The following is a 13088-nucleotide window of genomic DNA, read 5'->3' on the forward strand; positions in this document are numbered from 1 at the left end:
GTTGAAGATTTCCTGAGAGACTGTGAATAGGAGATGCAATTCTTCTATGTAGCAAGCAACTGAAATACTTCATACCTGCTTCACTCGAGTATTTTGAAAAAAAAAATACGTCCAAGTCTACAACAGTACAAATACGTTTTTAAGTACTATCAGCAGGGACATGGGAAAACAATGGTTTCTTATTAATGTCTTACCAGATCGCTTGCAACCACCTGTCGTCTGTTGTTTCCATTATAGTCACAAAAATCGATATAATCAAGATAAGCATCAGCAAAGTAGAGAAGTTTATTTGGGTAATCAATGGAGAGTCCATTGGGCCAGTAGATTTTATCGCTAATAATCACTGTTCGCATTTTGCCATCCATGCTGGCTTTTTCAATTCGAGGGTTTTGGCCCCAGTCAGTCCAGAACATTACATGAGCACTGAAAAAAGTAACTTATCATTACCAATCTGAAAAAAAACTAGCTGCCTATTGAGAAACATTACACAGACTCATGAGTCAAAAAAACAGAAACAACCTTTTTAAGAAAAGTCCTACATGATGACAGTGAAATTATTCATTTCAGCAATACGCTTACTTAAGATATTACCGTAATTTCTGTTGTAAAAAATCTTTTAATACTTCTAGTGCTGTTTTCATTTGTCAATAATAGCAGCATATAGAAGCTACTGTTATCACTGGTTTTCAACATAATCTGATTCTCCCGTTGCTAAATAGTAATTTCATGCCAGTTTGTACTCTTACAGGCATGCACTGATAAATGTTAACTCTATAACTGAAGAGCCCCTCGTGGCTGGCAGTGAACAGAGTTCAAGGCACCGAAGAGCTAAAAAACAGTAAGAGTTTGTACATGAACTTTCAAATCATAACATTCCATTTACCCTATGCCACTTGCTGTTTGAAATGGGAAGGTGCTTTTGTGATAACATTATTTTAGACTTGGGGCTATGAAGGAACCTGTTCCTTGCCAGGCGGGCACACCACATTATATTATGTGTAAGTTTGTGGTATATCACCAACTGATAATGATCTATCAGAATTTTGAGTTAATAACTAGGAAGCAAATGTAGGAAAATCTGTTTTACAGGGGAAAAAACCCATCTTGTAACAGTGAAACAGAGCAACAGATTATAAATAATTACCGTATGACTTTAAATATTAAATCAACTCTGCAAACACACTATGTTAAAAAATGGTCTTAATTTTTCTCTGCCACTTGTCATTTATGCCCAAATTTTATTGTAATTATATCTCAAATTTTAATATTGTTATATCATAAAATATGCATCTTTTCAAACAAAACATAAAAAAAAATAATCTTACTCAATTCTGGGATCTAACACTAGTCCCCTTGGGTTTGTTATATTTTCACTAATCAGCACAGTCCTGTGGCTCCCGTCCATTTTAGAGACTTCAATTGTTTCCAGAACAAAGTCTGTCCAGTAAAGATTGCGACCTACCCAATCTACCGCTATACTTTCAGTCACAGTGACGCCACTGTCAAACACCTGTTTAAGAACAAAAATTTAAAAAAAGGAGAGAGAGAGAGAACAAACTAGTTGATATCAAATTTTTACCCTTTCCATTTCTATAGATATGGAAATACAGGGAACCAAATCTCTAACATTTTCTGGGTCTCTTACGCAGAATGAGTCCCAATGTACACATTCAAAGCACTGATGAAGCATATACCCAAACACTGTTGATACTAACTTCAGTGGGTCTATTGAAGAAGTTAGCATCTATTAATAGGAAAATCAACTTATAAGTTGAGCTGAAATCAGCTTATAAGTCTGATGTTTAAAAAGGGCTTCTTGAAAGCATTCAGGTTTGGGGTTTGTTTTTTTTTTCAAAAAACTAAATGAAATATTGACTTAGTGTCTACAAAGTTGTTTCACTTTGTCTATGTTATCTCTCTTCTTACTATGTCGGGATTTCCCTCTTCCCCTTTGCTAACTAGAGATACACAATGTCTTCATTTTCTCTCCGCAATGAAAAGACAAGAATAACTCAATGAACTTACTATTTTTCGGTCAGTCCCGTTTTGATAAGCACTCCAAATTTTATCCTGTGTTGTATCAGACCAAAAGATACGACCTGTGATTGAATCAAAATCAATAGCCACAATATTCCTCCCATCCCGAATCAGAGAATAAATACTGTGTGACTGAGAGGTGATGTTGTCCACAACAATTTGGTTACGACTTGCCACCAGCAAAAGAAGATTCCCAGACTCTGCCAAAGGAAAAGAAAATAAAATAAACCAATAAGCTATTCAACAGTAATTCTGTAAGAGAAAGAAACACTGTGAAATTTGACATGGCTTTATAGCATCAAAGCTATTGTATCTAGACATACATATTGAAAGGACAAATTCAAACCAATTCTCAGGCCAAGAACTTTTAACATATCCAGTTTGTTCATCCTGACTTTTGGATCTACCTTGGCTTTTCTCCACCCTTTCTCCATCATTTACTCTTTCTATTAGACTCCCCTTCCAGTCTCATAGCTGGACCTTGGGTCTTCTTCCCCATTGTCTAATCAGTTGCTGACATCCAACCCTCATTCCTCCATACGCCACTCTCAGCTCCTGGTCCTGATTCAAATCCCAAAGTTCTTTTAGACCACCAGTTACTCTACTCAGCCTGGTTCTTTCTCTTTTTTTAGCCAGCCTGCTCTTTTTTCCCCAATTTAGTCTGCATGGGGATCAGGGAGGAGAATAAACAGATTACAGGAAAGCCGTAAACTGCTGCAGTTAGATTGCTGCGCAGCAGCTGCTGAAAAACAACTGAAGAGTAGAAACCATAAAGACAGCAAACTATGAGAAACTCCCTATTAGTAAGGGCCAAACTTATTTTGAAGGTAAATTGCAAGAATCTTCCACAACCTTAGTAGATCTCTTGAATCAGGAAACCTGTAGTGACAAATTCCACTGGGTATATGACTCCTCTGTACTGTCAGTGTACTATGTAAGAGATAGAGAACAACAGACAGCTAGGCTGCGCTAGTGTTGTTTGCTCTGTAGAAATGAGCATAGTATGGCATAGGCACTAGGGTAAGTCCTGTGAAAGGCTGGGATTTAAACACTGTGTGAGCACTGAACATTATAAAGAGCAAATTTTAACCTATGGCTTACAGGTGCCTGGCATTGCTTTTCTCCAGAACATTATTTTGATCGTTCCAGGGTTAAAAATTACAGTGTTATTTAAAATATATTATTTCAAGGAAATAATCGTTTCCAATTCACCCCTCAGCTGGCAGTTTTAATACTCAAGGTCATTTGCCATGAACAACTTCGCCTGTTTACATCAGCTCTTTTAAGGGAACAATATGAAAATGGCAATGCTGGACGCTTTCCAGACACTGCTGTCATTCTTTTGGTTGACATCAACATTCCTCACCTGCTGCTTTACAAGTCTTCCCGTTGGTTTCTAGAATGTATCCTTCATCACAGTAACACCTAAAAGACCCTCTCTCATTGTAACAATGCTGACTACAAAAGCCTGGAGGGTCACATTCGTTAATATCTTCACAGGTCTTAGAGTCATTTGCAAGCTGGTATCCAACAGGACAGGTACACTGAGCTCCAAAAGGTCCTTGAATACATTCATGAGTGCAGCCGGCGTTATTGTCAGAGCAGCTCTCCTGATCTGAAATGGGGTTGGGGAAGGAAATAAGCAGATAGTCAACAAAAGCTTCTTATGCTAAATTTATTACTTTGCAATTGCATTACTAGCCTAAGATTGCCTCTAAAACATGACTCCACAATCATCAGTTATGCAATGGGAGACTGGACTGAGGCCCTATGCAAAATGTAACACACCCAATGCACATAAAGGCAGGTAACAACAGACTATGTACTACTGAATCCCATTAAATGAATGTAAACAGAAGGCTGTCTAAGCATTTATAAGAAATTTTTCAAAACTAGCTAGAAATATACAAAAATTTACTGAACCATTCCAAACCTAAAATTGTATTAATAAACAATCATTTATAATCATCTATAATCATACCTGGCTGGGGTTCATCTGAGAATGTGCATTGATTAAGGAGGAGGAGGAGGAAAGAAGGAAAGAAAGAAAAAGGTTAAATCAATTCATAATCAACATAAATACAAATTCTGGCTACACGTGAGCTTTTAGATTCTTTTCACGATTTTTGAAGTTAGAAATTTAAAAGAAAATACTAAGGATTGAATCACATTTCATCTGAACTTAAAGCATACCATGCTTTAGTGAATGTGTTCAGGAACACAAAGCTCATTCCCATATTCCTATATAAAAACCTATATTGAATTCAGTGGAAGTCACATTTGAATTTAGAGCACAAGATTGCATATAGCTAATGATTTCATCAATCATCATCATAGTCTCCTTTCACTGCAAGCAAGTTCGACTTAGTAATTTGAGCTCTAATTTCAACATGCTTACAATTTCTGCTAGAAACGTTGCTGCACTAAATACAGCATGCTGATTATTCCATTTCTTTCTAAAGCTGTAGAACATAGTAGGCTATAGTAGACGTTTGAGCAGTAACTTACTGCATAATGGGGATTCATCAGCTCCATTGGGACAATCGGCAGTATTATCACATACTCTGCTCAGATTCACACAGATACTGTGACCTGGACATTGCCACTGCCAGCTGGGGCACCGGAAGGGTTGAGTAGGACAATCTCTCTCATCGCTCATATCCCTGCAGTCATTATCACCATCACAGATCCATGCTCGATAGACACAGTTGCCATTATCACAGCGGAAAAGAGACGGAGGACAGGTCCTGGCAGGACATCTATGATGTTCATCTGAGCCATCTGCACAGTCAAGATGGCCATCACACTCCCAGTTAACAGGAATACAATTGCCATCTGATTGACATTGGAATTCGTTCTGGTGGCACATCCCTGGTGGTCTTGTAGCTAAAACAGTGACATTGAGCAGTTCAGAAGCTGTTTCAATTTTAGCAAAATCATTGTGTTCAGTTCATCTCTTGCATAAGTAGTTACAATACTATTAAGAACTGTGTTGCTATTGGATCAGGCCATAGAATTACAGTCAGTCAATATACATGACGCTTCAAAATCCGGCCAATTTAACTCCTACTTTATAATATGGCGAATGAGGCAATTCAACTATTGTTATATTTTGAGCAAGCACATGTTGATGTTTATGTATATTGATTTCTACGTACATGCACAAAGCAAAATGAAATTACTTGCTGAAACCAGTCTTCACCACCCTGCATTGTAACATTTTAACTAATTTAAATGTACAAAATTGCTCAAGGAAAATTTCAGTCTAACTCTCACAGATACAAGGTTTTCCGTTTTCTTGATGAATAGACTTCTTCATTTTACTTTTAAACCCCGAGGTGCCAAGTAAAACAAAACGTTAGAGCCAAAAGGAATGCAAAGTCTACTCTTTGCCAGAAAAATCTACTCTTGAGATGTAACCTACTGTGTTTGAAATTTCTGCCCAGAACAAAAGATTTATAGACAAATTTCCCTAAAAAGAATTTTGAGGTCTTAAGGACACTAGTGCCAACTAGTTGATATAGCAGATAAAGGAAATTTTCAAAAGCATCATCTAATAACTGAAGTCTTTCTTTCAGCATCAATATACTTACGGCAATCAGTCTCATCTGAGTGATCATTACAGTCAAATACCCCATCACACTGGTAGTAAGTGCTGATACACTGGTCTCCACTTAGACATTTAAATTCTGTGGCACTGCAGTTATATACTACAAAATTAAAAAATATTGATGTTATTTATTTATTTTACAGAGCTAGACTGCACCCAATTTTTCTACAGGTGCCCAAGTCAGATACGATATCAGGAGTCCAAGTTCCACTGAAGGCCATGATTTCCCTGGGACACAGAAAATGCAGTGACCTTGGAACGTACAGAAAACAGAAAACAGGTTTCAGCCCTCTGCAACCAGCCCAGAGATCAAAGGGCTTACAAAAATGCTAAAACAAGCATCACAAACAGGGTTACTTTATGGATAGGTTTATTAGGCATTCTGCTATCTTGGAGCTGGTAATATGAGATCGCCAAAGAGCCCCCCCAGGGGGCAAGAGTGAGGAAACAATAAAGAGGCATTCAAAGGAAGCTACACTTACTGCAGTCGTGCTCATCAGCACCATCTATACAGTCTTTGTCTCCATCGCAGACATAGAATGGGTCAATACAGCGATGGTCTGGACACTGAAATTGCCTGGGTTCACAAGTACCTGTGAAAGCTATTAAGAATAACAATAAATGCAGGTGTGTTTCTTGTCTCTCTTCTGAAATCAGCATAATACTGAGACAGCAGAAATACACTATCACTGGCTTGCAGCACGTAATGTAGCAACTAGTAATCATATAAATTACAAGCACTAATACATTTGTATCAGGTAATTGTTTATTCACATGCAGGCTTGGACTCATGCAAAATAAACAGAAGATTTCACTCAGCAATAAATAACGCTAAAGAAAGCATGTGGAAAAACTACTGTCTTACTTCCAGTAAAAACTTTCGGACTAGATAGCTGACTACGCCATTAGTCATTACTGAGACCACTCAGGAAACAAGTGCTTAGAAGATCTAAGCTTTAGCTGCTTTTTGCTGTAAGTTGCAGTGGATGACATTATGTAGCACCATGACTATAACTATCACAGTTGCCCCTTTTTTTTTTTTTTTAATAATTTTTCTGCATTCGACTTGGGTCTGGTCGTTCATATTAGATGAGTTTTCCATGTCTTACAGACTGCAAAATATTAATCTAACTTAGATACTAGTTATTCTTCCTATCTAGAAGGATATTCTTCCTAAATCTAGAAATTCTTCCTAATTTCATTTATCATCCTTACACCAACAGACATATCTATGCAGACATGTTGTTTAAAAAACAACAGACAGTTGTGATACTCACTGCAGTTTTTTTCATCTGACCCATCACCACAGTCATTATCAGTATCACATAACCAGATCCTAGGAATACATCTTCTATTATCACAGGTGAACAGGGTTACAGGGCATGAGGTGGGTCCTTGTGTAGGACAATGCAATTCATCACTGCCATCCAAGCAGTCATTATGTTTATCACAACGCCAGCGACCTGGGATACACTGTCCACTGGCACAGGTAAAAGCTGATGAAGCACAAGTATTGTCTAAATAAAAAACAAAACAGGAGGACATTTTTATAAAGATCTGCAAAATTTGCCTTCCCTGCCAGAGTATTCAGTACATTTAGTAGACTTACACAATGTCTAAAATTGATGCATCAAATTCTAAAATGAACATTGCTTAAAATGAAAAATATCTGTCATGCCAACATGTTGCAGAACTGAACAGGATACTTACAAGCTTTTTTAAACTGCATGAATCAATAAAAAACTAAATTGTTAAGCACTTCAAAACAATCCAAAGAACAAGAAAAATAACTTCTTCAAGTAGCCATTTGCTTTATGCCTTCCTTTTCCCCAACAGACATTCTAGTATACCCCACTAATAAGAAACAGAGTTTATACCCGAGTCATATTAGCTAGCCTATGCATTGAGGAGCACATTTTATTAATATGTCCTTTTTTTCTTGTTTGTGATTTAAAAGAAAGAATTAACTCTGAAGAAAGAAGCACCAAATACATCATAAAAGCCAAGAACTCTTCAATATCTTATCAACTATAATTATCCCACTATTCTCTCAATTTATTTGACCAACAAAATATTTTGTGTAGAACAGTTCACAGTAAAACCAGGAAAGGAACCAATCTGCTTTTAATCCACTTCACTGTAAAATCCAGATGTAACTGACAGTACAGAAGTGCCCAAAAATAACAAAAACAAAAAAAATTCTATTCAGATGTTAAATAAAATAAAAGGTGCTGCTCTAATCTTAGGGGAAGGTTAGACAATACATATGGTTCTGTTATTTTTTTCTTATGGTCCCATTTTTTAAATGTCTTCATCTTTATTAAGATGGTTTGTCTGTCCCCATGCATCAAAATAAGACAAGCAATATTCCAACATCTTTCAAAATTTACAAAAAAATAATTAAGGCAATTTTTTTCTTTAAAAAATAAATTTTTGTTACTCTGTAAACCAAATTTTGAGAACTAGTGAGATATGAATATTTGCATGCATTCTCTAGGTGGCCAATGTTGAATCCCATATTCCCATGAGTTATCTGAATAATTTCCAAAGTAGCTAATCTCCCAGGTAGATTTCAGGATTTACCCACAGATGCAACGCTAAAAAATTGGGGTTTATTCCACCAAAATCAGACTGATCCATTAAACTTTCCAAACGGCAAACAACAAACACTAACAGTAAATAACAGGGATTACTTACTTAAAGAACCACAGTTTTGTTCATCGCTGTTATCATGGCAATCATCAACACCATCACACTGATAGTATTGAGGAACACATCTTCCATTACCACAGGAAAAAGAGTAGGAGCCACACTGCAAAGTGGGTGGCTCATTGGATGGATCTTCAACGCACGTCAGCTGATTTGCAGCCAGCTTCATGCCATAAGGACAACCACAAACTCTTTGAAAATTTGGTACCGGGAAGCAGAAATGGCTGCAGTCTCCATTGGGATTTGCTCCTCTGTTACAGTAGTTAGAGCCTTAAAAAGTGATAGAGAGATCAATGTATACACTACTGATAACAGCTTGGGAACTATTAAAATTGCATAGCAACTGTAAAAGAATGTTTTACAAAAAAAAAAAAAAAAAGATGGTGTAGCAAATCCTGGTTTTGCATACACCACAAAACAGGGTCAAGTTCACTGACAGCAATAGTAGTAGTAAGTCATAATAATAAGTCCCACATTCCATATATTCTTTATTGAGACAAATGTTTACGGAAGCCAAGAACAAACTACTAAATTTCATCTAATATGCTACCAATTTTCAGCAACTGCCTGGAAACAAGTATATTATCACAAATGAGGACCTTTGTCTGAGCAAGGCTGGGAGACCTGATCCAATCTTTGGACACCAATTAGATGGTGAGCCTTAGCACACGGTTTGATCATACGTTTGATAATTGCATTGAATGTTTTACTAAATTAACTACAATACCAAATCCTTGTTTTAGATCATAGAATCACATAGAATTCAGCAGTGAAAAGAAGAAAAAAGTAAATACTTATGCACAGTGATTACTTTAGGAATAGTAGTTTGATTAATAAACGTTTACCCAATTCCTCCAAATAAATAGTTCGGTTTAACTAAAACTTCTACTGGAAAAAGAGAAATACAAGGATGTAAATGGTGATACAAATACACAAAATACAATGGAATCATAAATTTCCTTTTAAACAGTTATTAAGTAAAGTAACAGAAGTGGTGGAAGAAAACTGCATACAGTCACAAAACAGTGAAATATATGTGTGATTGCAAGTGCACATGTTGCCTCCTTGTGTGTCAGGTACGATTCAGTAAAGCCATTTCTAAAATTGAGAGTGGAAACCTGCTGTCCTGATATTTTGATTCTTATTCCCTATTTCATGTCTTTCATTTGTACAACAAAAGAGCTCACCTATTTGGGAATGAGCATCATATGCTTTAACATGCATGATGTTACTAATGCCCCTCCTTATAATGGTCATTTCTCCTCCATCAGACTTCCTCACTCGAACTATTCCACCAAGTCTCCAGTCAGTGAAATAGGCATAACCTGTTTTGAAAGACATTTAAGACATAACAATTACAAAGCAATATGATATAAAAGATCGAGCATCATTAGAAAAAAATGCAAGGCTTTTCACGTAAATGTAATAATTTTTCATAACTGTTTCATAAAAAAGACAAAAGGACTTTTATCATTAATTCAAGTCGAGTCCTTCAATCACAGGCAGACACAACATAGAAAAACAAGCCCTCTCAGATTTTGCTTAGATTGAAATATAACAGACTCAGCTGTCATTTCACATTCCAAGACAATTTTAGAAGTCATTCATTAAGACAACTTTCCAGAAAATTTTAGAATATTTTTGAATATATTTTTACACAAAATCAAAAGGGATCAGATGCTGGCATCTTTAGTCACACACAACATAAATCCACGGAAAACTCTACATACGATAAATAAAATCCTGAAATTGCTGATCATCTCTAAGGAGATGATTTACCTTCCCTGTCCAGCATGAGTAGCCTACCTTGGAAGCTATAATTAGTATAGCATGTCTGCCTTGTTGCACTACAAGAGTTACCTGATATGCCTCAAATTATTTCAACACAAATATACATAAAACCAGTCCTAAAACTGAGCAAGAAGTACTAAATATATATATTTTTATAGAAACTTTCAACACTGCTATTTATAGGAAAAGCGTTATTACAAAGGCCACGTTATTTTCGCTCACATACTCACAGATCATCATATGAAAAAAAAGTCTGTGATAATAATAGATATTTTTCAATGCTGGACTTACCTCCAAAAATAGTAAGGCCAAATGGGTGAGTCATCTGAGAAATACGTTCAAGAGTCCGTCTGTCCAGCCCGTCAAAGGTACTGTGCTCAATTTTATCAAAAAAGGCATCCACCCAGTACAGCCTTAGAGAACTAGAAATAATGAAAATGTCATATCTCTTCAAATGACATTATGTCCATTAGGAAGCACTAACATTTTCTCAAATAATAATCTTAAACCTGACAAGAGGATATAGGGACACATGGGGAGAGATTCTAATAAAATTTTACATTTTGCAGGCTTTTTAACAAATCGAAAAATAAGGTCTTCAATAGAAAAGTGCCAGCGCATGCAATCTGACACAATTCCTTAATTTTTGATCCCTAACAGTTTAAAGGAAGAAACACATTTGCTTAAAAAGCTTCTCTGTCTTCTGTGTTGTCCTTACCTCCAGTCAATGGCCAGGCCATTAGGCCAGCCTAGCGTTGTATTCACAATTGGCAAGGCATGGGATCCATCACTCCAGGCCCTCATGATTTTCGCAGGACGGAACCAATCTGTCCAGAATATATAGCTGAAAGGACATGTCAGAAAACACATAAACCCAATGGTATAACGTAATTAAACAGAGCAAGTAGTTGAGCAGCATTAACATTCTTCTTTTACCAGCTCTTCATACACCTTAAAAAAAAAAAAATACAATTTGACCCTCTCCTCAATTGGTAGTAGTATCAACAATTAATATTTATCCTTTGTACATTAACTTCTATAATCTTCAGAAGTGGTTTCTCCCTTTAGACATAAAATATCTGTAACTTTGTGAAAATTGTTAAGGATTTCATTTAAGTACTGACAAGGAGGAAGAATCAAGCCAAAATGCATCTTCCAGGTAATACAAGTAAGCATGAATATTATAAAGAATATTCTCCTAATCCTTTCAATTTATGCCTATGGTCAAAGAGTTGACGCTAGTGTTAAATAACTTTACAAAGCAGTGAACAGAAAAGGTTGGGATACTCAAGGATACAAGTTCAACACTATTCTTATAAGATTACTTCCAAAATAGTGTATTCGGTTACTAAACATGAAAATTCAATATCCAAGAATTAAGAAATTCAGTAGGTATGGCAGTAGGAACCTGAACTATGCTGTGAAAGAAACGCTGCTTTGGCATGGCCAAACAGCCCAGAGTATTGAATTTGAAGTTAATCATTTCCATGGAAGAAAAGCAGGGCTTCATTTTATGTACAAAGAATCACATATTGTAAGGTCTGTATCAAATACAGCCTGTAGTATCTAATATGTTTCAAATAAATAAATTCAGATAGAAAAAATAAAGGAACCAAGGTCAGCATTCTGGGAACAGAAAGTATATTAAAAATAATTACAAAACTTTATCTTTCAGCTATGAGAAATAGCTTTCTAATCTGAATGATACAAAGAAACAAAGTTCTTTTGCGTGTTTATCAACACACAGGAGTAAAAGAAAAAACAGTGATGCTTTTAAAGAGAATTCTTTTAACCTCTTCTTTCATGTGGAATGTGTATCACTTGCCCTTTCTGGGTGCTGAATCCTAGGCCAGAATAAAGCAAACAAGATAAAGACCAGAAAACTGAAAATAGGCAGTATTTTGGAAAAGAACACAAATCCATATAGAAATCCAGAATGAGATGTAAATCTAACCTCACTAATTCTGCTTAGACCATAAATTTGTTCGTACAGTTTCAAGTGAGAATCAAAGCTGAACTTACCCAATAACAGGATGAACCACTATTGATCGAGGATTATTTAAATTCTGAACAATTGCTCTCCTAGATTTATCTGCCAGCCTCATCACACTAATGCTCCTGTATCGAGGGTCTGTCCAGTACAGATTCTTTGAGATCCAGTCAAAGGCCAAATCTTCTACACTTTCCACTCTATTAGCTGTCAGTATTTCTCTTCCTAGAATTTTTAACACACATAATGATTGTAAATGTTTCGGAACAGAGGAAATAACATGAATGCACTATTGTGTTCACAACACTAGTGGTTTCCCTTGGAAAAAATGCTGCCTCTGTGCTACTTTATATAAAGACCAATAACCAAGGGGAGAGGAGGTGCCCCTTGCTCCAGGCAAAGGAGGTACATGTTCAGGAGCACAAACCCAAAAGAGGAGAAATGAAGATGAGAGAAAAATCTGTCACTAAGTTTACACTGAGAGGAGTTTTATGAATGAAGGTCAGTAAGGTCAGTGCAATAAGAACATCTTGCTTAACGGCCAGACCTTGCCTACTCTTTGCATAGTAATGGTCAGCTGCAGTCTACCGTTACTCTAACCCAAGGCAGCAAGCAAGCTCAGAAGACTATATGCTGACTTTATATATATTTGATCATTATTATAAATTGGAGAGAAATACTCTTCACACTACCACAAATAAGACTCCCAAAAATCTCACAACCATAATGTTCTTTTTTTTTTTGTATTACAGTATCATAATAAACATCCTGCTCTCCAGATAGGGAAATTAAAAAGAGAAAACTCAGTTTCATACTACTGAAAGACATACTAGTGTGCATAAACAGACTGGTGATGACAAATACTGGTTTTGAGAAGTGCTACAAATCTTCATTCCCAAACACATTCAGCTAGTTTGCCAAAGATCAGGAGACTTCAACTAGCTTAATATA

At 36.3% G+C, this 13088-nt stretch overlaps 1 protein-coding gene across 1 annotated transcript in view; it reads right to left on the minus strand.

Annotated features, from left to right (window-relative positions):
• LRP2 (LDL receptor related protein 2) overlaps nucleotides 1-13088 on the minus strand; it is a 128028-nt gene that overhangs the window by 68175 nt on the left and 46765 nt on the right. Inside the window, exons 17-29 of the mRNA XM_074145954.1 lie at nucleotides 12170-12362; nucleotides 10866-10991; nucleotides 10439-10569; nucleotides 9544-9681; nucleotides 8345-8626; nucleotides 6925-7164; nucleotides 6130-6249; nucleotides 5631-5747; nucleotides 4546-4923; nucleotides 3404-3652; nucleotides 2026-2237; nucleotides 1326-1510; nucleotides 195-423 (exon numbers count right to left, since the gene is read on the minus strand). Of these exons, the coding sequence (XP_074002055.1) occupies nucleotides 195-423; nucleotides 1326-1510; nucleotides 2026-2237; nucleotides 3404-3652; nucleotides 4546-4923; nucleotides 5631-5747; nucleotides 6130-6249; nucleotides 6925-7164; nucleotides 8345-8626; nucleotides 9544-9681; nucleotides 10439-10569; nucleotides 10866-10991; nucleotides 12170-12362 (2600 nt within the window). The remainder of the gene's footprint in view (nucleotides 1-194; nucleotides 424-1325; nucleotides 1511-2025; nucleotides 2238-3403; nucleotides 3653-4545; nucleotides 4924-5630; nucleotides 5748-6129; nucleotides 6250-6924; nucleotides 7165-8344; nucleotides 8627-9543; nucleotides 9682-10438; nucleotides 10570-10865; nucleotides 10992-12169; nucleotides 12363-13088) is intronic.

Source organism: Numenius arquata, chromosome 3, assembly GCF_964106895.1.
Source record: "Numenius arquata chromosome 3, bNumArq3.hap1.1, whole genome shotgun sequence".
NCBI lineage: Eukaryota > Metazoa > Chordata > Aves > Charadriiformes > Scolopacidae > Numenius > Numenius arquata.